This window comes from Chelon labrosus (assembly GCF_963514085.1).
Source record: "Chelon labrosus genome assembly, chromosome: 11".
Classification (NCBI taxonomy): Eukaryota; Metazoa; Chordata; class Actinopteri; order Mugiliformes; family Mugilidae; genus Chelon; species Chelon labrosus.
The window spans coordinates 15,195,997-15,222,392 of NC_140344.1; the positions used below are offsets into that span (position 1 = coordinate 15,195,997).

The 26,396-nt window shown below is 40.0% G+C and overlaps 5 protein-coding genes across 6 annotated transcripts; 2 read left to right on the forward strand and 3 right to left on the reverse strand.

The window, feature by feature from the left end:
- Positions 1-96: 96 nt before the first annotated feature.
- ch25hl1.1 (cholesterol 25-hydroxylase like 1, tandem duplicate 1) lies at positions 97-1,063 on the forward strand (the record flags this gene model as incomplete). Its single annotated transcript, XM_084555970.1, has 1 exon — positions 97-1,063. The coding sequence occupies exon 1, from the start codon at positions 236-238 to the stop codon at positions 1,061-1,063; it is 828 nt and encodes a 275-aa protein (XP_084412096.1). The 5' UTR covers positions 97-235.
- Positions 1,064-3,008: 1,945 nt separating this feature from the next.
- kti12 (KTI12 chromatin associated homolog) lies at positions 3,009-7,707 on the reverse strand. The gene is made up of 9 exons (XM_084554545.1): positions 7,411-7,707; positions 6,756-6,807; positions 6,571-6,623; positions 6,435-6,490; positions 6,248-6,327; positions 5,978-6,137; positions 5,827-5,889; positions 3,937-4,007; positions 3,009-3,304 (listed from the first exon to the last, which is right to left on the reverse strand). Exons 1-9 carry the CDS (start codon positions 7,559-7,561, stop codon positions 3,163-3,165), a joined length of 828 nt encoding a protein of 275 aa, XP_084410671.1. The 5' UTR covers positions 7,562-7,707; the 3' UTR covers positions 3,009-3,162.
- A 29-nt stretch (positions 7,708-7,736) lies between these two features.
- On the reverse strand, positions 7,737-8,559 carry nmba (neuromedin Ba). Its single transcript, XM_084554546.1, has 3 exons — positions 8,381-8,559; positions 8,089-8,272; positions 7,737-7,988 (listed from the first exon to the last, which is right to left on the reverse strand). The coding sequence occupies exons 1-3, from the start codon at positions 8,541-8,543 to the stop codon at positions 7,967-7,969; spliced, it is 369 nt and encodes a 122-aa protein (XP_084410672.1). The 5' UTR covers positions 8,544-8,559; the 3' UTR covers positions 7,737-7,966.
- Positions 8,560-8,621: 62 nt separating this feature from the next.
- znf592 (zinc finger protein 592) lies at positions 8,622-17,855 on the reverse strand. Of its 2 annotated transcripts, XM_084554543.1 has the most exons (10): positions 17,365-17,855; positions 14,622-16,873; positions 14,190-14,368; positions 13,925-14,098; positions 13,656-13,815; positions 12,462-12,716; positions 11,340-11,452; positions 11,109-11,250; positions 10,663-10,986; positions 8,622-9,899 (listed from the first exon to the last, which is right to left on the reverse strand). In XM_084554543.1, exons 2-10 carry the CDS (start codon positions 16,851-16,853, stop codon positions 9,846-9,848), a joined length of 3,633 nt encoding a protein of 1,210 aa, XP_084410669.1. In that variant the 5' UTR covers positions 16,854-16,873; positions 17,365-17,855; the 3' UTR covers positions 8,622-9,845. The 2 variants fall into 2 exon arrangements, with proteins under 2 accessions (XP_084410669.1, XP_084410668.1); XM_084554542.1 differs by having other exon boundaries at positions 8,623-10,986; positions 14,622-17,855.
- Positions 17,856-20,281: 2,426 nt separating this feature from the next.
- On the forward strand, positions 20,282-26,069 carry slc28a1 (solute carrier family 28 member 1). The gene is made up of 17 exons (XM_084556094.1): positions 20,282-20,305; positions 20,393-20,469; positions 20,767-20,858; positions 20,978-21,167; positions 21,274-21,415; positions 21,656-21,769; positions 22,469-22,543; positions 22,648-22,728; positions 22,844-22,924; positions 23,050-23,175; positions 24,074-24,204; positions 24,299-24,467; positions 24,685-24,882; positions 24,962-25,043; positions 25,131-25,229; positions 25,310-25,418; positions 25,613-26,069. The coding sequence occupies exons 1-17, from the start codon at positions 20,300-20,302 to the stop codon at positions 25,728-25,730; spliced, it is 1,890 nt and encodes a 629-aa protein (XP_084412220.1). The 5' UTR covers positions 20,282-20,299; the 3' UTR covers positions 25,731-26,069.
- Positions 26,070-26,396: the final 327 nt, after the last annotated feature.

Sequence of the window (26,396 nt, forward strand, 5' to 3'; positions counted from 1 at the left end):
TAGTTGTTAAATTTTCTATTCTCGAGCTTACCGCTTTGCTGCGTGCAATGCACGGTCTTGACTAGTTTTGTTAATCTTCTTGTAAAGGTATTGTTTGAGAGATGGAGCTACAGGGGAGAAAAGCTGCTGGTTTCTTGGAGAGCAAAGTCCCTTCAGTCAAACTCCCCTATATAAGCCTGATCTTTGCCTTGGCCGTAAGAGTTGCAGCTGCAGGCTTCAGTGGTACCACACCGAGATGATAAACATCAGCATACTTCCTCAGGAGTTCCTGCCCTTCAGGGCATCGGATCGTCTCCTGCAGCCATTCTGGGATTATCTGCTTCTGCACCACCTGCCTCTCATCTCCTCTCCTTTTTTCATCGTCCTCCTTGCCTTTTCCAGCTATTTGTTCTTCAGTATACCTTTTGCAGTGCTGGACGTCTTAGGAGAAAGGGTGCCTTTATTTCATCAGTACAAGATCCAACCGGAGAGGCGGCCAACACTGGGAATGATGTCAAAGAGCTTCATGACTGCTCTGTATAACCACGTCTTCTTTGTTCTGCCAGCTGTAGTGATTGGCATGTTCATACTGCCACTGCCAGCACTGCCACAGGACGCTCCAACGCTGTATGAGGTATTTGTTGATGGACTGGCTGCACTGCTCCTCTTTGACACTCAGTACTATATTTGGCATTTCATACATCATAAGCATTCACAGCTTTACCGCTGGATCCACGCAGTCCACCACGAATACATGGCACCTTTCTCCCTGTCCACTGAGCAGCTCAGCATCCCGGAACTGATGACAGTGGGACTGTGGAGCAACCAGGACCCAATTCTTTTGAAGTGCCACCCACTGACCACATGGTGCGTCACCGTTTTCAGTATCTGGATGTCAGTAGAGGACCACATAGGCTACGACTTGCCGTGGAGCCTGAACCACCTGGTGCCTTTTGGTCTGCTGGGCGGTGCGCCAGCACATGACATGCACCACCAAAGACCGAGCAGCAACTACGCTCCTTTCTTCAGCCACTGGGACAGAATCTTCGGCACCGCTGTCCCTTTGAGGAAAAAAAGAAAATAAACAGAAAGTGACAAGTGAAAGAAATTCTGTAAATATTGCCCATTTTCTTCATTTCTTAGCACCTTCTCTTTGTGAAGCTCGTTTTTCTAACTTTATTTAATGTTATCTCATTACGTGTGCCACCTGCAGCCTCCTTGTTGATATGTTTTCTGTGTGGATTGACCTGATGGAATACAGTTGTTGAAATGTAAATTTTTTTTGTGTGTTTTCATTAAGTAAAAGCATCATGTTAACAAAGACTCTGGCGCTATTTGTTCTGCTGCTGTTACTCAGAGTAATGGTTATATTAAGATTCAGGCTACATGGACACAATTACACTTTAGTATTCCAGTCAAGTAACCATTACTACTGCACCAGTCAGGCATAACATTATAACCACTGACAGGTGAAGTGAATAACACTAAGTTATCTCTTCATTATGGTATCTTGAGGGGTCTTCCTGGTCTGCAGTGGTCCGTACCTGTCAGAAGTGATCCAAGGAAGGAACTGTGGTGAACCAGTGACAGCGAAAGCCGGCCCCTGTGGTCCGATCCAACAGACGAGCCACTGTAGCTCAGATTGATGAAGAAGTTGATGCTGGCTCTGACAGAAAGGTGAATACACAGTGTATCGCATTTAGTTGCGTATGTTGCAGAGCCACAGACCAGTCAGGGTGCCCATGCTGTCCATTGCTAGGTGCGTGTGCTTCGCTTACCTGGGGGAACACATGGCACCAGGATGCACTATGGGAAGAAGGCAAGCCAGCGGAGGATGTGGGAAACCTTGGGTCCTGCCATCCATCCTCTACAGGTGCAGTACATTCATTGTAGGTGCATTTCACTGTACCACCTATCTAAGCATTGTTGCAGACCATGTACACCCTTTCATGGAAACGGTATTCCCTGATGGCTGTGGCCTTTTTGAGCAGGATAATGCAAAAGGGGGACCAAAACAATATTAGGAAGGTGGTCATAATTTTACGCCTAATCGGTGTAAACTTGCACGCACAGCAAAAACTAATTCCTCCTAACAACCTCCGGTACTCGCCTTTCTGACAATCTGCTTACATAACACAAAATCATTGAAAGAGCTTTACTCAGCAATATTTTGTCTACTCATTCCGCATAGTAATAAGAAGCTTCTGAACAAGAAATCTACTCTTTGTCACACGGAGTCCTGCACCGAGGGATTTAAGGCTAACCCATGCTTAAGAACGTGCTGAGCATTGGCGGGACAAAGTAGCACAATGACTTCAGTGTGATATATTTCAAAGAAGGACATCGGCAGAAGTATTAAACATACCGTACATATGGAAATGTTGATTATTAAAAGTGTGCACTTGAAAGTTCAAAGTTAACCTTGAAAAGTGGGGCAAATAAAATAACTTAAGACAAGGTTAACTTATTAGTTTAATCTACATAACCAATCAAATTCATGTCCTAAGGTAAAGATAAATAATAAAGCTGAAACAACGGCAACTGGTTAAGGTTTTTGAAGATGTTCTGCTACTCGTCCAAGTAGCTTCTTGGGTTCTAAATATGGTTTGAAAGAAGAGTAAATGGAGCCATTAAAGTAAAATTGGGTGGCAGGGGGGGTCGTCAGACAAGGTTATGTAATGCACTTGAAAGCTCTGCAAAGCAAGTGATCCTTCGACTAAGTTTTTTTATACAGTATACTCAGACTTTTTAGACAGACCTCAAGAGGAAATGTCAGCTTTACACATCACCACCCAAAAATGACAAGCAAAAGTACACAAGGTACAATCATAGAGTGGCACACAAAAGTTACAGACAGATCAAAATGTATTGTGGCCCCTCAGTCGACACCCTGTTAAGGGTTGCTATGGTTGAGGGTACCAGGCTTTTTCCAAAACGAGCTTTTCTGCACCCCCACAGAGAAGTGGCCGTAAAGTGGACGTGCTCGATCCTGTGCTTTTGCAGTTGCAGTACGTATAATGGCCTCACAATAGAGTTTAGAGCAGGAAGGAGGGCTATTATCTTTGCAGCACTGTCTTTTGTATGTCAGGTCATAAATAACAGAAGAGAGAAAAAAAAACGCAACACATTTTTAAATACGTTTATTTATCATAGAAAATTTAAAAAGAACAATACAATAAAATGTCAGTGAAGACTCTTATTTAAATACTGAACAAACATGTTGGATATTTGTCCCGTGTTCTCTGTCGGGTGCATCTTGGTGTAGCTGATGAACTGGCGCCGTAGCTTCCGCAGCTCTGCCATGTTGATGCTCCTGGTGAGCTCGATGTTTAACGTCAGGTTAAGGACATGAAACTGCCACGAGTGGTGTATTTTTGGAAAACTAACCAAAAGTAATACAAGGTCAAGGTATCGCATTTCAACCTTCAAGGAGGATGACACAACTGAAACGACAATGTTTGCTTAATGCTACTGACGTCATTTCAAATTCTAATTATGCAACCGTCATCAAGGGCTGATCGGCACAAAACCCTAATGTGCTTTTAAGTTGGGTTCTGCTTAGACCGGTATGTTCAAAGGAGGAAATCAAAGTTTGAAGAAGGTGTGACTGTGCAGCTGCCAATAACAATCCTCTATCTATGTAATTTGGTTTCTCTCAATCATATATATCTCACAGCATGTCATTACAGGCGGGACCTTTAACACTGCTCCGCCGCTCTACCTTTCATTTAAAGCTTTTGATGGACACGCATTCATCCGCCTTCCCCTTCTGACACGTCTTTCATGTAGAGGATTTTGCCTCCCACTGGCGAGGAAATGTGACTTCACTTCAGAAGGTAGATGACAGTAGGGAATCCACAGACATGAACAGGGGCAACGCACATTTCACACAAACACGTGTGACATCGCACCGAAATCTGTTTAAAAAGGTGAATCAAAAATATGCATGTAAAGGATATCTTTTCTGTTGCTCCTGGAACTGAGATGAGATCTCCGGGCACACTTGTCTTCTGTGCATTGAAAATTGCCTGAAAAAGTTTAATTATTAGAACACGTTACTTTGAGAAACAAGGCGACGCTGGCACTGACAAATACAAGCCTCCAGGTTCACAACGTGCAAAGCACACATTAAACAAACTGATGAATCATAATAGGTACCTGCTCCTTTAATATTCCTTTGCCTTGAGTGGCATTTATTACTCATGTCTGTATATACTGATCAGCCATAACATTATGATTATGATCAGTTGTGTTAGAAGAATAAAAAAAACAAAAAGAAAATGTGAAAGGATGTGACTGATCTTGACAAGGACCAAATTGTGATGCAGTGGTCAATACCTATCAAAAGTGGCCCACGGAAGGAAAAGTGGTGATCATGGGATCACAAGGCTCATTGATGAACATGGGGAGCAAAAAGCTGCCCAGTGTGGTCCGATCCAACAGACTATTGTACCCAAGATTCCTGAAAAATGCTGGTTCTGATAGAAAGGTGTCGGAACACAAAGCACATCACAGTTTGTTTTGTATGGGGCTGTGTAGCCGCAGACCAGTCAGGGTGCCCATGCTGACCCCCTGCCCACGGCCGACAGCACCTACAATGGGCACGTGAGCATCAGAACTGAATACAAGAAGGTGGCCTGGTCTGATGTACGACGCTTTCTTTTACATCACATGGATGGCGGCTCGGTGCCTATGCATCGGATAGCTGAGGAACATCTGACACAACGATGCAAAGAAGACCCTTTGCAGTTGCAAAGGAGGTTAGCTTGGTCTGCAACAATGTTCCTAGTGATGGTAGGTATCAAAGCAACATTACATAAATGCCAGGTCACAGATTTCCCAGAAGAACATTGCGTTGTAATAAGATCATCAACGTTATTCACATTACAGGTTTTGATGTTGTAGCTGATCAGTGTATATGGGCTCTGTTCTGGTACATGTGTATACACACACAGATATTAGTTGGGTCCCTGTTTTTCTATTATTCCATATATTCTTTTTCCACTGCTCCAGATTTGCTGCTGAATCATTTTTAATTTCCAACAAAAGTGATCAATAAAGGCACAACTCATTTTGAAATATAAGCAGAAATTGCGCGACAGGTAACGAGTCAAAGAGCAAAAACACTGCAATTCATGTGGAACTTGCGTCAATACAACATAAGGGAAAGGCAAACACACAACGCACTAACAAACTGACGTTCCTCATTACAAAACAAAGACACAGAGCACGGGATTCCCGTTGACCACAAGTGATCAGCAGACACCACAGACGCACAAAGATGCAGACAAGTAATTATTCGTCACCCTATTGACTCCATTTTCTGCTTCTTGTCTGCTAAAGGCCTTTAGCCAATAGGCTGTCAAAGCGTTCCCCTCACTAGCTACTTATACTACGTCATATGGGTTGAATGGCAGTAATTAGAGAAATACCCATGTTTACAAACTTCAAGGATTCACATCTCCATACAAAATGGCTTATTGACTGATTGGGACAAGGTTTAAAATGCTGACTATTGATGAAATAAAAGTGTATTCATTAAATTCGGGCTTAATTATCATTAACAGCTAACATTGAAAGGAGTGACGCATACACTGATTTCCAGGCATGTCCATGTTATAAAGTACCAAGTCAAATATATGACTATTCACTGAAGAGAGTTAACAATATGGAGGGAAATGTTTGCATAGTGGAAAAGTTTTTTTTTGTTAGCTGAAGCTTAAATCTGGTGTTTATCTGAAAACAACCCCTATGTCATATTTCTTTTGTTTGAGTCTGATGAAATATGACATAACTGGAACGATTTTTGAGAAAAACAAGGAGCAAGTAATCAAAAACCGCACATACCATTAACACGTCTTGTGTGATCTTGTCCAGCTCGTACAAGAAGTTTGCCGATGACAACGGTTGCTGAGAGGGGAAAAAAATAAATAACATCATCACCGCTACCGACGTTCAGAGAGACAGCATGTAACAAACCACATCTGTATATGCTTACACTCTGGGTAGACTGGTTTGGTGGAGGAGCTTTTCTTTTGAAAAGAGCATCAGAAATGGCTTCAAAAGGGAGCGTGTCGTCTTTCAGGATAGTGAAGAGAGGGCTGTCCCACCTGTTTCTGGAGTCTGGAGACTCAAATCTCTGAACTAATGCATCAAAGCTGTAAAAACACCAAAACGGACCAAAGGCAAATGACAAAAGTGGTTTTCATTTAAATTAAATGACAGATGCACGAACAATGCACTGCACGTGTTAAGGCTTCTGACTCACATGTCCTGGTTGTACTGCTCAGCAGCCTCTCTGCTGGAGTTCCACAGTGAGCTCTGTTCATCTGATGTCAAACAGTACACCTTCATCAAACGACAGCATGTCACGAATGAGTCTCAGTTGCAAAAGAAGCATTAGAAAAACTCTTTTCGTTTTTTTAAACACATGATTAGACCTTCGGGATACTAACCAGGCAGTGTGGCGTCTGCGTGTGTTTGATGAGGCAGAACAGCTCATAGCGGTAGCCTGTAATTCACATTTAAAGGTAAATCACAATGTTAAAGACAGAATTTGTACATGACCTGTTTTTGTTGGTAAAAATGTACCTTTTATGTAATTTAACGAGTCCAAAATGACTATGTCCTCCTTGTTGACCTTCCTAAACAGAAGACAAATTAGCATTGACACGTATGAAACAATAGTTTATTCACTGATTATTCATTCATTTTGTATTTTTGCTTCTTTGAGAGTCAACGTGATAAATAAACTGAATGTTAACGTGCAAACCCACCTCTCTACTTCAGCTTTCAGAGATGCTCTGACATTTTTTTCCTTTTGGGAATCTGTAACATATCCAGGAAGGTTAATACAGAAGTTTGCAGAGTTTAAGTTTTTTATTCTGTCTGCTTTATTCTGTAAGGACTGTTCGTTAAACATATGGATAAATTATTCAATTATTTCACTGTAAGTATTGTTTTTGCATATATTGTTGTTATTAAATAGAAAATATACTGTAATCCCGTTGTGTGACATTAACTAATGAGGTTATTTAAAATGAGAAAGTGTCGGAGACATTTCCACGCCAAACTTAGTTCAAATTTTCATTAATTTAACGCTATTCCAAACCTCGCTAAACACACACACTCGGTTGAACAAATAATCACACACAGGAGCCAGCGTATGCTATTTTTAATCTGTCGGCATACCAAATAAGTTAGTAACGAGTCTGTTGTAATAACAAATCATCTTTTTTATGATGACGAACTTGTCCCAAGCTAACCTAGCTTCAGTTAGCACAGGATGGTAATGTTACCCAATCAATTGCGTGGCTCATATCACGAGGGGAGATTTTAAAGCAGAACTGAAACTTTATTTTTTTTAAATAAAGGGGACAACTACAATCACGTAACTCTGATGAATAAGCATCTGAATGAAGCTCAACTTGCCTGCGTAAACACTGTTTCTCTCAACGCCCAGGGCATCTTCTCCAACAATGTGAACCTTTCGCTCAGTGCTCTCCTCAAAATGCACCTTCAGCTCCTCTGCCCTTCGTGTTTTACCACTACAGGGGTAGCCACACATCACTATGAGGGGCATATCTAATGCGTGTTTACCACATAAGCTACCCTAAGATGTGCCGAAAAGCACGTTGCTTCTTTCGCCCCGGATATGATAACTAAAACCTTTTTGTTTTGTTTTTAAACCAACCAACAGAGGGCGCCACAAACCTAGTAAAACCGAAAATTGCTGATTTGATCTCTCCTATCTATTATATGTCATATAAATGAAACGCATCCATTTATTTCTTTGCTTTTTAATAAAAGAAAATATATGTTAAATGACAAACAAGTGGAAACCGACGGAAGGGGCTCAAACATGGTATAAGATATTGTATCACATTAGAAAACAGAAACATATTTATTATATTAGAGCTTTTATTTCATGAGAAGAAACCCTCTCCTCTTCATCAGTAGGACGTCATACTGTTGCCTGAAATGTTCCTCAAACGGGGTCTCCTCCTTCTCTAATGCACGGTAAAAACAAAAACAAAAAAAAACAATTACTTATCAACAAATATATAACAAATTTAGTAATAACAACAATAATAATAATTTTAAACTAACATGTCCAGTGCCTGTTCTTGTTGTGTTTTCTGGGCCGAGTGCAACATCTGGATGAGCAGTGACTGCAGGTCTTCCACTCCGTGCAGAGGACCAACATCTCTGACTTCACTGGGGTCGTTTATATTTTCAAAGGCAGACTCCACAAAGGAACTATCCACGATGCTTTTCTTGCCCATGAAGTGTCCTTACAGGGAAAACAAAAAACAAAACACACACCATGTTAGGTGTTAAAGAAATACATTTCCACAAACATGAACTATTTTGCAAACATAAGAGTTAATAATTTTCTCACCTGTTGCCCACAGATTCCCCCTTGGATTCACCTTGAGCTTTGAAACTTTATTTCTCAGCTCAGTTAAATCTAGAGTCATTGCTGTTGCCACGGCGATGTAGGAGATAAGGATGAAAGACGACAGGAGTCCTCCTCTGCACGTCTTGGTAAAAGTGCATTTCATTTCCTCAGATGTGCTTGAATCCAATTTGCTGCTGGTCAATTAAAAAAAAAATCTCTTTGCTCTTGTGTCACTTTGGGGACAGGCACTTATACTGAGATAGGATGGGCTAAATATTCTAATAGCCTGAAGTCACACGCCTGTGGTTGCTGCTTATTGGACGCGCGGCGCACGTTAGAGCGCCTTGTGCCCGTCTGATTTGTTGTGACGACATTTGAGCGCTTGACCTCACTGCAAACCCCCTAATCATCACACCCTAAACGTCAATGAACGCTTTCCTCTTCGGCATCCTGCAGCTGGTCCGTAACACAAAACACCAAGCACGGTATATAATTAAATGCACCAATTTATTTGTAAGTACTTTACGTAAACGTAACAGCAAGGCACATGGGCCACTGCATGCTGAACAGATGTAATGGCTTAAGAAATGCTGTGAATCCCAGTTTCATTGGCTACTGTATGTACACACGTTACTTTCCTATACAAGTCCTCACTGTACACAGTATCAAAAGTACAAATGTCTTCCAACAAGCATTACAAAAGAACAAATCATGAACAAGTCTTTTCAGTCTCTGCAGTAACAGCTGCAGCGTGGTGTTTTTAAGGACTAACAGAATTAAAGAGCTCATACTGCACTTACATAGAAAAGTTCACTTGTCAATTAAGTCAATATGACCATATAAAGCCTTAATATAGTTCCCAAAATAATTTATAAAATTGAATAATGTGGGATAATACAAGTTTTATAAACTTTTTTCTTTTTTATATATACGTATATATATATACATATATATATATACATTGCACTGAGATTAACTGCAACCTCTCAAAGCCTTTCAATGTTTAACAATCACTGCCATTTACCGTGGAGGTAGGAACTGTCATGTAGTCAATACAAAACAGGAGAAGCTGCTTCACAAACCAGAACCAACCAGAACTCATCTAATACCTACATGCATTCAACCTACCAAGTCCTGATCTATAACACATTCTCTCTGACACGCGTTCCCTACGTCACTCTTACACATGCTCTGGATTATCCAAAACAATGTACCCTGATTTGACAAAACATTGACTGTTCACTTGCCAGAAAAAAAAAAATAAAAAAAATACACTTCTGGCAAATTTGAGGTATTTTCAATACTGCTGCAGCACATGTGTTAATACCTCTCTGTTTCCCCCAAACACTCAAAGAGAGAAAAAAAAAGAACAAATGACATGAAAAAGGCCAGGACTGGTACAAATCATGCATCAACAAATCAAACATGTTAAATACAAGTAAAGTCGAAAGCATTTCAGAATGCTTCAAATCCCAAAAAGATGCGTTGGTTCTTCTGTGTAGCCCAACTTCACTAGGCTCTGTTTAGCAACAGAATACATGTACGTGATCTCATAGGAAACATTTTCCATTAACTGTTTACCATACATTTTAAATGAAATATAACAAGTTATGTAATAAATGGTGACTAAAATTCTTGCGTTGCAGACTCTTTGCAACATATTGACGTCATAAAAATGCAACCTGAATTTTATTCAGGTAATAGTGTGTAGCATTAAATAATATTTTTTTTTTTAAAAAAAGCAACTTAAATTACAGTCAGTCACAAAGGTGAATATCCACGCCCTTCACTATTAAATCAATCAATACCACACCTTAAAACTAACATTAAAACATTCCTGAGTCTTCAGTCAGGGTGGATGGAACACATGAGAAAAAAGAAAGACATGTTTCAGCTGTAGTACGAGTGCATGTATATCTGAAAGGCAAGATTAATAGAATACCAACATGCAAGGTTACATAAAAAAAATAATATGAAAATACTGTTCTTTATTAAATATCTGCTTCAATATACTGCACTGTCTCCAAATAACTTGAAAATTAAAGGACTGCCGATCTTTGTACCACCTCTGTGACGAGCATCAACCATCCCTCGTGACTTTCACTGACGATCTTTAAGCAGCTTTAAAGTGAAGCAGCTCTCACTGCTGGAGAGAGACTGCTTGTGTCTGAGTGAGAGCTCAGTGTTAAATTACAGTCTGCGGTCTTGATACAGTGAGGACTTTCTGGCTCTTCTCCCTGTGCGGGCTCAAATTCATTTAGCTCTGGTAATAAGTAATTTACCTCACCAGCCTCTGCTGATCTAAATGGTTGGTTATCCTCCTTCTGCTCTTCTTTTTCTTTGTCTTCTTCCTCGGGACCTTTGATCTTGTGAACGATGAAAAGATGTCTATTGAGAGACAGCACAGATGTGAAACACAGTCCACAGTGAAGGCACTGAGGAGTGTTTTCGTCAGTTTTATGCTGAGGTATATGCCGCTGGAACTCTGCACTGTCGTCTGTGATGAAGCCGCACTTTGAACAGCGGAACTGAGTCTTCGGACGTTTAGCTGAAGGAGGCTCGAGACTAGCAGCGTGATCTTGGACGCCAACAGAAGACGCAGTCCCCTGGAATTCACAAGAATGGGACATTTTAAAATGCCGACCACAAATGTAATGTCTGTACTTGTGCCAGTGGGTGTTGTTTATGTCTGTGTGTGTGTGTGTGTGTGTGAAGAAATGGCAAATACCTTCCCCGAAGCCTTTTTGTATTCCTGGATGGATGTTTTTGGCATTTGGCTGAGATCAGGATTTTTAATTCCGTGCATAAGACTGATGTGGTTCTTCAACATGACACTTGATGTGAATATTGTCTTGGTATCCGTGCAATACCTAATGTATAGTGGACAAAATAAACAAATGTAAAAACAACTTATTTCACAATAGTGACCTTTCCATTTTCAGATGTTTTCAAACCTTACCAACAAGTGTAAATTCTCCTTTTCCCATCATGGTCGTTACGAATATGTCTTCTCAGACTGGTGGCAGAGTTGAAGGACTGTTCACAGTGTCGACAGGGATACTTCTTTACTGACTGTGGAGATAAAAAGAAATAAAAAGTAAGCTTAAAAACATCCTTCACATGCTTATATTGCAGTTATAAACTATAGATATCAGGAAATCAGTAATGTTTGAGTTAATTATCTACATGTGACCAATCAATATTGCTTTATTACTTGCAGTTAACTCAATATAACCATACTAATTATCTAGATTGCAATACCGCAAACAGGCTAGACACAAAAACAGTATAAACACCATGTCAAACTTGTCACACAGCTGACAATAAGCAACACACAACATTACTTTGGCTGTCTCAATAATAAAGGACGGCGTCTTTGCAGGTGTTTGTTTCGCTTTTCATGACAAAAGTTAATGTGATGTGTATTTCTGGGGACCCAAGGAAATGCAGTGTTGAAATTGTTTGAACGTGCAGTTGTCATATTTTGAAACTAACTGTCCTGTTAGTTCACAACAGCAGGTCTTTGTCCTCAGCACACCTTCACCGTGAGGTGTGTTGACAACACATTCAGGACACTCTTCTATTACCGTAATACATCTAATAAAACGTCTGTCGATATGAAAAGGTAATCAGTGGCTGAGTAAATACAGACTTTATTAACTGCACCTCATTCACACAGCAACTTCTGAACAGGCATCACATGAGCAATCAATTCATTCAATAATTCACATCGGAGTTATTTTTCAGGTAGGCCAGGAATGAGTTTCAAGATGAATGCTCACCTCGAAAAAGAAACCTCATAAAGGTCATACTGTATCCACGGAAAACATGGAATAAAAGGGAATGTAATGGTATTTAAATGTCTCAAAGGCGACGTGGAGGGATATATGTTTTTAAAGATTTCTAGAGTAACTGGTGCAAAACATACAGAAATAGAGAGATCAGTAAGGTAAATCAGTAAAGATGCACTACCTTTAAGCATACACACCTTCATGGGAGATACGTAAAGAGACACACACACTGGTTTAGGCTTTGCAAATGTGCAGCGGTTGTTTCACGTTCAGTACTCTTGCTCACTTACCTTTCCGTGGCTCGTCTTCACGTGTGAAACGTAGGATTCTCGGTCCGTGAACAGCTGGAGACACTCCCCACACGTCCAGCCGGTGGGTTTCACACGAGGTCTGCCGTCCTGTTCGGACTTTTTTCGGGGACTATCTATGTGTTTAACAGGATGGTGGCTCTTCTGCTGCTGGACAGACTCCTGGTACCGGTCCGTCTTCTCTGTTTCTTTACCGATCTCCTCTGCCTCTGCTGTCATGTTACCTACATGTACACCCTGCAAAGCACATGGGAAAAATAAGGATTAGAATACTGCACCTTATCCTCTACCATCATGGCATCTATCATATAATATACTGTACAAAGTAGGAGCATTAAAAGCAATTATTTATTCAACAAAATTTGACTGTTGTTGTAGTATTTCCTAATGATTTAGTAGTCTCCTCATGATTAGGTCTGTCACAATCGAGAAACTTTAGCTGTCAAACTAAGAATTGCAATTAATTATTGAATGTCTTTGAAACACTTTCTTCAAATGTTTGCTTTTCAGCTGTGTTGAATGGCTGCATTTCGCATCATTGAAGGAGCGCCAACAATGGAGAAGATGCGGTGATAACGTTGGAAATGTGATATTTTTGTTAGCTTTTTTCAGCTTAAATTTATACAGGCGAGTGGAAACAATTTCAAAGATTAATCAAATGTATTGCACTGAAATGTACGGAAGCGTATTGCTGCCACACTGTAGAAAAAAAAGGCTCAATATTATGTAATTACATGAAAGTTTCTTGTTATAACATGATATTTTTCACGTTTTAACAAGATAAGTATCACGTTATTACATGAAATTATCATGTTATTTCATGATAATGATATTTTCACGTTATAACGTGAAAATATCATGTTATTTCAAGATGATATTTTCACGTTTTTACATGAAATTATCACGTTATTTCATGATAATGTTCACGTTATAACGTGAAAATATCATTATCATGAAATAACGTGATAATTTCATGAAATAACGTGATACTTCTCGTTAAAACATGAAAAATATCATGTTATAACAAGAAACTTTCACGTAATTACATAATATTGAGCCTTTTTTTTTTTCTAAAGTGTGGCAGCAATACGCTTCCGTAGAAATGCTATTAGATGTTGACATAATATTAATGTTTCGTCCTCCACTGAATTTAATAACGAAAATTTCAAAGCTAACCTTGAAGTGTTGCATTAACAGCTGTTTATGTGGAAAGACGGAGTTGCACTCTGGACACTTGAATACACACGAAACGCGCTTGTTGGCATTTTGATGGAAGTGTTGAAACATCAACTGCTTTTTCTTGAAAATTTTCTCACACGAACACTTAAAGATTAACCTGTAAAAGAAACAGAAAACTGTTACAAACAACATAGTAAAAAAAAAAAAAAAAAGAAAGAAAGAAATGCGCAACTTTTAAACAGTCAGGCCAAGAGACGTTAACTCACTGAGGAGATATTTTGCTCGCACTGTGTTTATTTTTCAGATGCACTTCACAGCTGTCATTGGTCTTGAAGGCAACTGGACACACAGAGCACTTGTAAAAGACTTCACAGTGTTTTTCTTCAATGTGAGTCTTCTGTCCTTGAAGGGTCCTGAACACCATATCACAGTGAAGACATCTGGAAGATAAGGAAATATAGTTCAACTTTATTGTAACACTTCCTTGAAGAATATGAGTTACTATTAAGGCCTGCATTTCTTACTACTTACTTGTACCAAGCCTTGCGAGCATAGTGCAGACAGTTTTCCTTGACGTGCTTCTGTATGTCTGCAGAACGACTCAGGGCACCGCACTCAGGACAGCAGTAAGGGGACTTGTGTGCATGGAGGCGCTGGTGAGCTCTGAAGCTGCACTTATTGGGTAACAGCATTGAGCACACTTTACAAATCTGTGTTGTAAAAGAGAAAATCAGAAATGTAAAAAAAGATAAATAAGAAACATGAAAAACACATTTAAGTCTGCTTTTATATATAAATCAATCCCACAAATAAGTATTTTGTGTGCAGATATAAACCGATACAGCTTATTTATCTGGAAGGGACACATAAACAGGCAGGGAAACATGCTATGTCCTGCAAGATGGACTAAATAACTGTTTAGCTGAAGTCTTATCCCATTATTTCAATAACACATTTACTCACTAATCCTTCCACATCTTCTGACGGCTTCTGGTAATGGCCGGCAAGTGCTTTGTTGTCCGGTAACTGCTTGTTGCACTCCAGGCAACGGAGTCTGTGGCGATTGGGAGTATCTGGATACAAGGGCAGGACAGGTTCATTCTTTTGCGGGGACGACGATGGGGTGTAAGAGCCCACATTCAGCGGCTCAGTGCTCAGGGGTACAAACATTTGTTCCTCGGATATGGGTTTCAAATGGAGCTGCGTGCACTGCATCACCGTGCCATTGTTCTTGTGCTCCCGGGCATGTGCCAACAAGGCACACTTGTTGAAGAACACCATTGTCTTTGCGCAGTGTGCACATCCTACTTCGATGTGAACGCTCCTCCTGCTGTAATGATACGCAAGACTCCTCTCCACTCCAAAGGAGTCGCCACACTCGAGACAGCAGTATCCACGGGGTGGAAGATTGATATTGCTCTCTGGAGGAGGGTTCAAGTTGGGAACATATGTAGGCACAGGGTTGGCATTGTTTAATAGTCTGTTTAAGGTTCCTGCAGCTGTGTTATGAATAGATGCACGAGGAGAAGGTTTGGCTGTTTTGACTTGATGCACCAACGGGACAGTAGTGCACACAGTCGAGGAGAGTGTGTGTTGGTTTTGTTGGTGGGCGGTGGACCGTGCAGCTACAGAAGCAGCAACACTGTGAGGGACCAGGTTTAGACTAGCTAAGTGCATTGCTTTTGGAAGGAAGTTTGTGCTTGCTGTGTGGCCCGCTGCAGCTGCTCCTCTCTTTGGTTTCTTAACATGTGCAACCGATCTTTTGACAGAACCACTGGTATTATGGAATATGGTTGTTGACCGTTTTATACCTGACCTCCTGGAGTTTTCCTCAGTCCTTCTGCGTAAAACTTTTGGTGAAGATGTACTAGCTGGATTGCCTTTAGGCTGTATTCCAACAATGCTGTCAACAATGTGAGACTGACGTGGGGACACATTACAATAAGAATCCTCACTAATCATGCTCTGCGCCGGAGAGGATTCATAGGCAGAATGAACTTCATCCGTTTCAGAATCAGGCAGCACGCTGGTGACCGTGCGCTTGATCTGCCCAGACATGGTTTTAATGGTCTTGATTCTGACTCTGGGTATGGCTGGGGGTGACCCAGATGCCACTGCAGGGGATGCTTTGCCACTGCTATCACTGCAGATGCTCACAGGGCTATCGGAAGGTTTCATTAACCGTTTCACCGCTTCAAGTGGACTTCTGGGGCTTCGTGGGGATATGGGCACCCTGGGACTAGCTTTCAGGCAATCATTCTGAACCATTGACGACTCTCGGAGACTTGTCTGCTCGGTGGGATCTTTTCTAGCGTTAAGAGCCACCAGAGCCTCAAGGCAAGAGGAAAATTTAGATGTCTGAGATCTGACATGTGAATAAGAGTTGGAGGCGTCAACTGCGGATCCTGAATTGCAGTTGGTCTCAATAAAGTTCTGATTTCTGCTTGGTGGGGGAAATGCATCAACTCTTGGTGTTTTCTCTGTTTTACTACTGACATAGATGTCAGAGGGCTCCTCGCTTTTATTACTTTCTGCTGTGTTCCTTTCAGCATCCTTGGGAATTTCAAAGTCCTTGAGACCGTTATCAAACATGCAAATGTCCATTTGTTTTGGACTCCCTGGGACTGAGGGTTCCACCGAAACTGAAGCTTCTGGGAAACAGGGCGTCTCTTTTTTTGTGTGCATTTCATCCCTACTACTATACTGCGTATCTTCAGACTCGGGGCTGGAGACGGGACTAAAGTGTGAAAGTGGCTGGGAAAATATAGGTGTTCCATCAGGTTTGTGCTGGACAGGTGCCTTTCCAGGAAGTTCTCTTGAACTCTCCCCATTCAAAGCAGACACAAATGATTTGGAGAAGTCAGTGTTCATTGTCTCAGCAGAGCTAATGGAGGTCTCTTGTCCCCTGAATCCATTTTGCAGTGCTGGTCCTGAGTGAAGCCTGTCACCAAAACCTTCCAACAACTCCTGCCGGCTTGTGTTTTTAACAATAACACTCACAGCAGGAACATCGGCTGCTGTGACAGCCTGGTGACTCAATAAGCTGTCATCCAGACATATCCCTGTGTGTTTCAGCTGACTTTCTGGCTCTTCATGACTCCCCTGGATGGGCTCTTTGGAATCTAATCCTGGGGCATCTGGGATGTCAAAGGCTGCCAGAAGATCATCAAAATCTGGGGTTTTCATGTCACCCATGGCTGCACAGTCTCATAAACCTGCAAAACACACGCAAAACAGCATCAGCTTCATATATTATTTCTCTCCGGTAGTTTCAATTTCACACCCGGCACTGCGGACTGAGCTTAAACAACAGATCACAAAAGAAATACTCGTTTTACGAGCTGAATAGCTGTAGCTGGGAAACGTCATCTGTGCTAACATTAGCTTTAGCTAGCATGCTAAGCGTTGACAAGGTCTGCGTCTCTGCAGCTAGCGTCACCGTTTCTTGGCAAAACATGCATGGGCAAATATCACAAACAACTTCATTTTTCGCTCAGACTAATGTGCTTTATCAAAAATCAGCTGGTAATCTGACAAACACGACAGTCGTTCGTGCGGCTAACACAGAAGCTAGCTAACAAGACAGCCACATATCGGAGCCAAGTTGCTAAGGTAGGTTAGCAACCTACCTTAGCAACATGCTACCTTGCAAATAATTCAGTTAAAACGAGCAAACTCATCGCTTATCAGTGAGGTGGACGCTTACCATTTGACCCGGTTACGTTTAACAGCTCTAGCAAATTAGCTATATAGCCATTTGACTGTTGGCGCTAAGTGTTTTCCTGATGTTTCAGGGTTTCATAGCTAGGCTACAAGCTACCAACGTTAACTTCGTTTTCCTTTTCCTTCCCTGGGCGATTCAAGCCCTCGGCGCTGACTTACAGACCAAAGGCGGTGCCGACAACGGCTTCAAACATCCATCAAAAATATTTGCAGGGTCCCTTACCTCAGAGGCTGCAGCACAAAAAAAAAAAAAATGTCCTATTGTACATGGAAAGATGTCAAAGTATAGACATATGCCTGCATGTGTAACTGGCATGGCAGTATCCCATTATGATCAGGCCCTGTGGGTGCATTGTGTTGTGAGGCCCTGACAACTTTACCTTTATCTAACCTTGTTCAAGGGATACTTAGGAATTTAGTCTCACATTTCCACAAAGATTGACTAACTAACTAACTAAAAGTTACCCTGACTGGTCAAACTCTCGCTCTTTTTAGGGAACATCCACTGACGTAAAATTCTGATCAAATTTCCTTTTGTTTTATCCAAGTTTTGTCTCCTTAAACTGCGACTGGGACAAATCTTTTCAGACAAATTATGCCCTTGTAAACATAAAGACAGTGTTATCAGAAATATACCAAAATCACAGTCACAATTTCCAGTCGGATGCTGATTTTACGGCAGCTCATTGAGGCAGTCAGGGATCTTTTTTTCTGTTATAATCAGGATGTAAATTCAGACCAAGCATTAGCTCCTCTGTTTGTTTTCATTAGCAACCTGCATGTGTTGTAAAATCACATGGCTTTGCAAATAAAGATAAGAGATTGGTTTACTGTTTGCCTTTGATACATGTATAAATGGACTAAAGTGTTTCCTGGCAGGCAGGACCGACGCTTTGATATTCTAAGGTTAAATAAAGGGGAATTTAATGTAGGCAGATAAACAGCACAATAGAGGCAATATCTTGCAGGTCCATTATGTGAAACGTCACAACTTTCACTGTAATCTGGAACTAAACTGGAACTCCTCCCAGTTTCGCAGTAATATTAAGACTTTATGGTCCTCTAAAGGGCAATTATCTTATTGCACTTGGTCCAGCTTTTAGATACTTTGAAAGACCTGTGACGTCAGGAGCCCCTGAGTTGAGAGCACAAACTTCACGGCTGAGACAGAGATTATGTTGTACTCCAGGACCTGTTTTTTTTTTTTTTTTTTTTTTTTTTTGATGACCTGTAAGACGAAACTGAGGGCATTAAAGGCACTTCTTCTTTCCCGCTAGTCAGGGTTTACAGTAGTGACACAAATTCCTATTAAATTTACACACACTCACAGGCCTGCAACAGTTGGGTATCAGATAAAACTGATCAAATCTTATTAAACCGTGCCAAAAGTTGTGATGTAACATCCCTTAAGATGTGCATTTGTGTCTCCAACAAGTGTTTTTCTCACTCACATTGTCTAAACAGCTGGTCAATGATTAGACGGTGAACATAAAATGTTCAATGTCTGAACCAGTGCATTTAATACTGTGGCACAGCACATTAATCTCTGTTAATGAATTTCAGGAGCTGCAAAGACGAACAAATGAACTAGAAACAATCCAAATATTCCACTTCGAAATATTATTTAATCTTTAGTGTCCTCATTCAGACAGACTGAGCCCGAGCCGAGTGTTATGGACCATGGAATAACAGTTTTTTGTTGGAATCATCGATTTTTATGTGCGAGACAGGCTCAAATTGCCTGCCATTATCCAATCGTGAATCATCACCCTCAAAGTAAAGTCCAGATTGCGCTGCAATATATTTAACTGACCAGATTACAGCACAGATTTGGAGGCTCTCTGATTCCACAGTCAATTAATTAATGTACTTATTCTTCAAAACAATCATTTGAGAAGAATGATGAGAATGATAAAAACAAGTACTGGCTTTGACAGTACAATAATAGATGTTAAGGACATTAACAGTGACATTTAATGTCAAATACAGAGCTGACCTGTATTATTTTTACTAAAATAATAATAATAATAATAACAATAATGTATACTGCATTCCCTGAAATTACAAAATCACTTTTTGTTTCTATCTAATTATATTCTAATAGTTAGGGATAGGGAGGATTATCACCAATAAGAATAGAAACATTAGTAATTCATTGAGTAATATGTCTATGTATATTGGCTTCCTATTCTTACATATCAACTTATTGATTCAGAACCTTGTGACAAATCTATTTTTCGAAAGTCTTCTTTACAAATAGGAGAAGTTTTGTGACATACTTAAGCATGGGTGTAGCCCAGCCACAAATTACCTCATTCTTGATTAATTCACTACGTGCTTCCCGTGTTTCATCAAATATCAGCCTTTCAACATCTGTCAGACAGACTTAATGTGTTATCTTCTGTTTTTCCAGCGAAGGGCGAACGTGGCCAACATCACATCTAATCAAATGTTGCTCCATAAAGGCTCCGTCATTTACTTCCTGGGTGATCAGAGCACTACATAACATGTCTGTTAATTAATGATCAGATCTTTCATAGAGGGCAGAGTATATTTCCTGAAGTGTTTTTTCACAGCACAGCATTTGACAGCTCGGTTTAGGAGGACGCACAATGAGTAAGCCTTTAGCTCTGCTTTTCTTTGACTTAAGTTGTTTGTTTTGCAGTTGTGAACTGGCAGTTTTGAGCAGCACTTTTCACAAGATAAGAAATGAGGACTTATTTTAAGCTTATTTTATCTTGAAGAGTACATAGTGGTGCCTGTTTGTCACTTGTTTAGGCATTCCCGGTTGTTCAACTTGAAGCTGCTTTCCCACAGAATGCTGCATAAGTGAACACTCATTCTGTTTTTCAGCGGGACAAAGCAATAACCAAGAGGGCCACAGTGACGGAAATGGCATCTACAACACGTCTTTTGAAATGGAGGTATGTATCTCATTTACTTTTTCAAGAGAATGGTACAACTTGACCAATTTTAAATAAAATTAAAATAAAATGCTTGTATTTTCGTAGGAGGACAATGGTGCTGATGCACGCAGCATCAAAAGCGACATTAAAAAGACTAAAAAGGGACTGGGATCATATTTAAGGTGTGTCAGTTCAAGTAAATACTGTATTTTATGTGGTTTTATTGTGGGTGTAGCACATCTGCTTGCCGTGATTACAGCACGTGTGCAGTACTGGCGTGCAACTGTTTTCTGTGATGTGTTATGACACTGCTAAGATTTTTAGTTCATTTGTTGCAAAAGAAACTGCATAACTTCAATACAAATCTATGTAAATTTAATTTAAGACACTTCCTAAGCGCTGTCACAAGACAACAGTATTTGAAGAAGCGTAAATATAATTTATGCCCAGTTTGACTTCTGATTTGTTTTGTTCTTCAGCTATGTTTCCAAGCCAATTAATGCCACAGAGGACTACGTCAGGGCTCACTCTCAAACATTCAAATACATCGTTCTGGGCATTCTCGGAGCAGGTAATTTCAAAACCCTGTTCATTCTCTGGCAGAATGTCCTTTAGTGACATTTCTTTGATGACTGGAATGATGTCAACATAGAGAACGATCCTGATCAAACTCTCTGTTCTTTTCTGCAGGTTATGTGGCATACTTCATCGCAGCCTGTGTTTTGGATTTCCAGAGGGCCACCGCTCTTGTGGTCCTGACCTGTTTGGCTGTTATTTTCAAAGTACTGGAACTTTTGAATGAGTACAAGGGAAAAAGCATCCGTCGGTTTTTCAAACCCGCCGTCACTCTCTTTAAATCAAACCTGAAATGGCTAAAATGGTGAGTGAATTTAATGTTTTCAGCTCCATTGTCATTTGTGGGATGTGGTTAACGAGTGTTGTCACATTAATGAGTCATTTCTTGTCTTTTTTTATTTTTTTTGCAGGGTTTTCATTGTTGTGGTTGTAGTCCTGCTTGTGGTATGGCTTGTTTTGGACACAAGCCAGCGTCCCGAGCAGCTTATCTCGTTTGCAGGAGTGTGCGTGTTCATTGTGCTTGTGTTCCTCCTCTCGGCACACAGGACAGCGGTGAGTTTTGCATTGAGTCCACCGACTTTGCTCAAGGATGAACAACTGCTATGGCGACAACTTTTTCGAGATAAACTTGCTTGCTCTGTTATCTTGCAAGTTATCTCTTGTCTTGTCTTGTTTCTTCAGTTGAGACTTTGGATATCATTTGCCCTTGTGCCTCTATCATCTTAAGGTTTAGCTGAAGAGCTTCCTTGTAATAACACGGGGCACTGATTGTCAAACCACTTTCTTTTTTAGGTATCATGGAGGGCTGTGTTTTGGGGTCTGGGGATGCAGTTCTGCATGGGTCTTTTTGTCATACGAACACAGCCTGGACTTATAGCGTTCGACTGGCTTGGAAAACAAGTGCAGGTATTACACTGGGGTATTTTTTATTTTTTATTTTTTTGATGCACATTAATTAATAAACACAATTCATGAAAAGGTATATTCTGCTAAAACAAAGGATTGTGCAGACACAGTGAAAGGGGCAAGTAAATTTACAGCAGCAAATAGTTACCTCAATATAATGAAAAATAGGATGCACAGCTTTGCTTTATAAAAATACAGTCTTTTATTAAGTTTCTTGACTGCAAATACTACTCATCTGCACAATATGGTCTAACATCCCAAAACATTCTCTATTACCTCACTAACAATTATTGTTACATCGGCAAAAACCAAATAATATTATTACTGTGAAATGTGTAATCCAGCATTTCTTCCAAGTCACATCACGTGTGATCCAAAACTCTTTATTTACTCATTGTTTCTTATTCACCAAGGCGCAATATCCATTACATGAGTGATCATGCATGCTTATCTTAATAGCTGCTTTATTATGTTGTTCACCCTTATTCTTAGGTCAGCCAAAGGTGGAGTCAACAGCACACATGCACATGTCTGTTTTAGTGTGTAATTCCACCTACTGTGTTCACCAAGTTGCATCTTTATTTCCTACTGTAAAATGTAATGACTTGTTACATCATAAATGAAATATAGTCATGGACTGAGTAAATAAATAATCATTTGTAATAATGTAACCCACTAAGCCCACTTTTCTTTCAACAGACATTCCTCGACTATACCAAAGCAGGGTCGTCGTTTGTTTTTGGGGATCTTATCGCAAACATTTTTGCCTTTCAAGTAAGAGGATAAGTGAATGACTATTTTCTTTTAATCTTACCAAGTTTGCATATAAACTTTTCCCCTCGAAAGTCTGTGACATTCATTTTATGATTTCCCCTCAGGCTTTGCCCATTGTTGTGTTCTTCAGCAGCGTGATGTCGGTCCTTTACTTTTTGGGGATAATGCAGTGGCTCATTTTGAAGGTAAAAAAAAAAAAAGTACCTTGCGGCCTTCTGTGTTCTTGTAGGTCTGTGTGTATATTGCTCATGCCTGCAGTGATGTACTGTGACTAAGAGTCATGTGTTTTTGTCCATGCAGATCTCATGGGTAATGCAGATAACGATGGGAACCTCTCCCACTGAGACCTTGAGTGTGGCAGGCAATATTTTTGTTGGCCAGGTAATCTGGGAAGGGCCTGGCAACACTTCACTTGAATGATAACTACATAACTCAGTCATGATTAATTACAGAAAAAAAAGGCTAGTCTTCGTGTTTACTTTAATGTGATGTTTTCTGTACACTAGACCGAAGCGCCCCTGCTGATTCGGCCCTATTTGAAGGACATGACCAAATCTGAGATCCATGCCGTTATGGTTGGTGGATTTGCCACAATTGCAGGCAGTGTCATGGGAGCATTCATCTCATTTGGGGTAAGATCAGGCTTTTTCATAACAGCACATACTAAACTACATATCACATAATTAAAATTATACTTACTACTGATATGATCCTGTCTAAAAGTGTAGGGTTATTCATTCCAAAAGATCCAATAAAATGTGCTTCACCAAATGTGAACAATTCGTGGTAAATCAATAACCTTTTTATTTTATTTTTTATGTCCCCTACTGGGAGCAATCTTATTGTATCCCTCATCGCTTATATTGTGGGTATAAAATTAACATAACTGGATGATGCAGTTATGATGAATGACGGATTCTGAGCTGGGGGGTATGTAGTGGTTGTATTTGCTGTCAGAGAACAAGAAAGATGTATATTGCGTGCACAACAGGAGCATGCACAGACAAAAGACAAGCAAACATAAAAGGGCCCAAGAGTTAATCTTGGGGTACACCTCAAGTGTAAATTAACCCAGATCATTATTTTTAAAAGGGAGGCAATAAAGTCCGACATATGAGACTTTTGCAAAAAAAAAATAGAATTCATGTGGCATTTAGAGGGCTTTTCCTCAGAGGGAGTCTTTAAGGTCACTGTAAACTTCATAGGAGCATGATGTTCAACAGTTTTGTTGATAAGCGGTAAAAAAAAAGACTGAACAGAAAAGTGTACCCTGTTGTGCAAATCAATTATATTTAGACGGGAAAATTGATGGAGTGGACACAATATCTTATCTAATCTTGAAAACTTTAACTGTAGAAAGCTGAAAGAGCACTTAGATAATAAAGCCTGATATCAGTGGTTGTACTGGCAACTGTCAACAGTTCATTCCTTACTATATAAAAAAAAGCTGCATTTGAAATCTATAAAACCAAATAAGGTATTATTTCAGTTCATCTTCACCACTCCACTGAACTGAACCATATCTTACAGATCGATGCCTCTTCTTTGATCTCTGCCTCTGTGATGGCTGCCCCTTGTGCTCTGGCTATCTCCAAGCTCGCTTATCCAGAGACAGAGGAGAGTCCCTCCTATTCAAACAAGAATATCAAAGTGTCAGCCGGGTATGTACATTATATATTTTAATATCTTAATATTATACCATTCCTGTTTCTGATCCACCTCTCCTGACTTAAATGACTTTTTTTTTTCACCCAGTGATGAACAGAACATTTTGGAAGCTGCTAGCAGTGGAGCATCAGCGTCAATAGGCCTTGTTGCTAACATTGCAGCAAATCTGATAGCCTTCCTTGCAATTCTGGCATTCATAAATTCGGCTTTGAGTTGGCTTGGAGGTATGGTGGGATATCCGGAAGTCACGTTTCAGGTATGTTTCAGCAAAAGACATACCTAATGAGATATTTTGTCAGTGATGTATGATTTTGAGGATTTGGAACGCGATTCTGACATCTCGTAATAACTTATTTATGATGATATTTCACAGCTTGACTAATTTGTCTGACTGGTATAATAAATACTTTCTCTTCTTTAATTGTGAACCAGTCTAACCAAATCCCCGTAACTGCAACTGTCTGTGTTCACAGTTAATTTGCTCTTATGTGTTCATGCCTGTGACCTTCATGATGGGAGTACCGTACGACGAGAGTTTCACTGTAGCTGAACTAATTGGGACAAAGCTCTTCATCAACGAGTTTGTGGCTTATCAGAAATTATCTCAACTGAAGCACAACAAAATCATTGGACTTGAAGAAATTATTGGGGGTGAAAGGCAATGGATATCTGTGAGTAAATTGTTTAAGTTTGAGTTTAAATAGCATCAGTGTGAATTTATTTATTTTTAACGTGGTTTTCTTGTTTCAGGTCCGATCAGAAATCATCACCACTTACGCTCTTTGTGGGTTTGCAAATTTCAGCTCACTGGGTATTATGATTGGAGGCCTGTGTGAGTATTACACGACAGCATCGTAATTTTTTTGTCGTAACCCACAAGGCTCTCAGTAACGATTTCTAGTATTTTCTTTTCCTTAAGCCTCTATATGCCCTACAAGAAGAAGTGACATCTCGTCCTTGGTGGTGAGAGCCATGCTCACCGGGACTTGTGTATCTCTGGTCAATGCTTGCGTTGCAGGTAAACCTTAAAGTGTGTGTTTTCTGTGCATCTCTACGACACCTTGCAGTGCAGCTTAACTGAGTAGCTTTGCTTTGCAGGGATCCTCTTTGTTCCTCCAGCTGTGGATTGTGTGGAGGTCTTTCGGACATCTGCCTTCAATGCCACGAGTGCCAACATTCAAACTTGCTGTCAGGAACTCTTTCAAAGGTATTTTATTCATTTATACATTTATTATTACAAAAATGCTTTCTGTAGGCTGAATTAACTGGAGAAATAACGGTGACACAGATTAAGTGATTTTTTAAATTCATTTTTAATGAGAATTTCCCTCAGGACCTTATCTTATCTCTTTAGTTATACTGGGCCATCTGTTCTTATGTCTCAAATTAATTATTTTGCAGCACCGTAAACGATGGCAACATCTCATTTGAAGGATCGTGGGCCACAGTAGCGAACGTCACGATGTTTTTCTCTAAATGTTGCCAGTGTTGTGGACTTTCTAATCCGGTTTGTACGTAGAGGAGAACGACACATAACATGATTGAATGAAATGCTGTGACATGAAATTAAAAACTAAAAAAACATCTTCTGAAAGCAAAGCAGCAAACACAAACCTCTCGGTAAACCGGATTCCAACAACTGTGATGACAAACACGGTATTCACAATATTGTAGATAAAGGCTGATATGATTTGAAGTAAAGTGAGTGGGAGATTATCTGCACATGACTCATGGATTAGGTCTGGACCACTTATACGTAGCAGAAAATCCAAAAACACAAGAAAATCTCCTAAATTGTCTGTTTCCTGTGCCTGTTTATGTACTGTTGTTCATTAACTTGTCTCTTCATGTCTGTATATTTCTGTCACCATTAATGTAAAAAATACAACATATGATTGTATCTTACATGTATTATATTGTAAATTAATTTAAATGCTGGCTTTTATTTATAGCCGAGGAGAAATACTTTATACCTCACAAAATATATCCCGGCATCAACAATTTGATGAGTGTAAATATTATAAATAAAACCGAGTAACTTGATTGTTTTTTAATGCTATTGATCGTCGCTCAAAAAAGTCGGACTTATTCAAACAAATAAAAAGATTTCTAACTGATGCTTAGAAATGTTTTACACGTTTATTAAAAAAAAAAAAAAAAAAAAATTACATGGTGCAACAGCCCA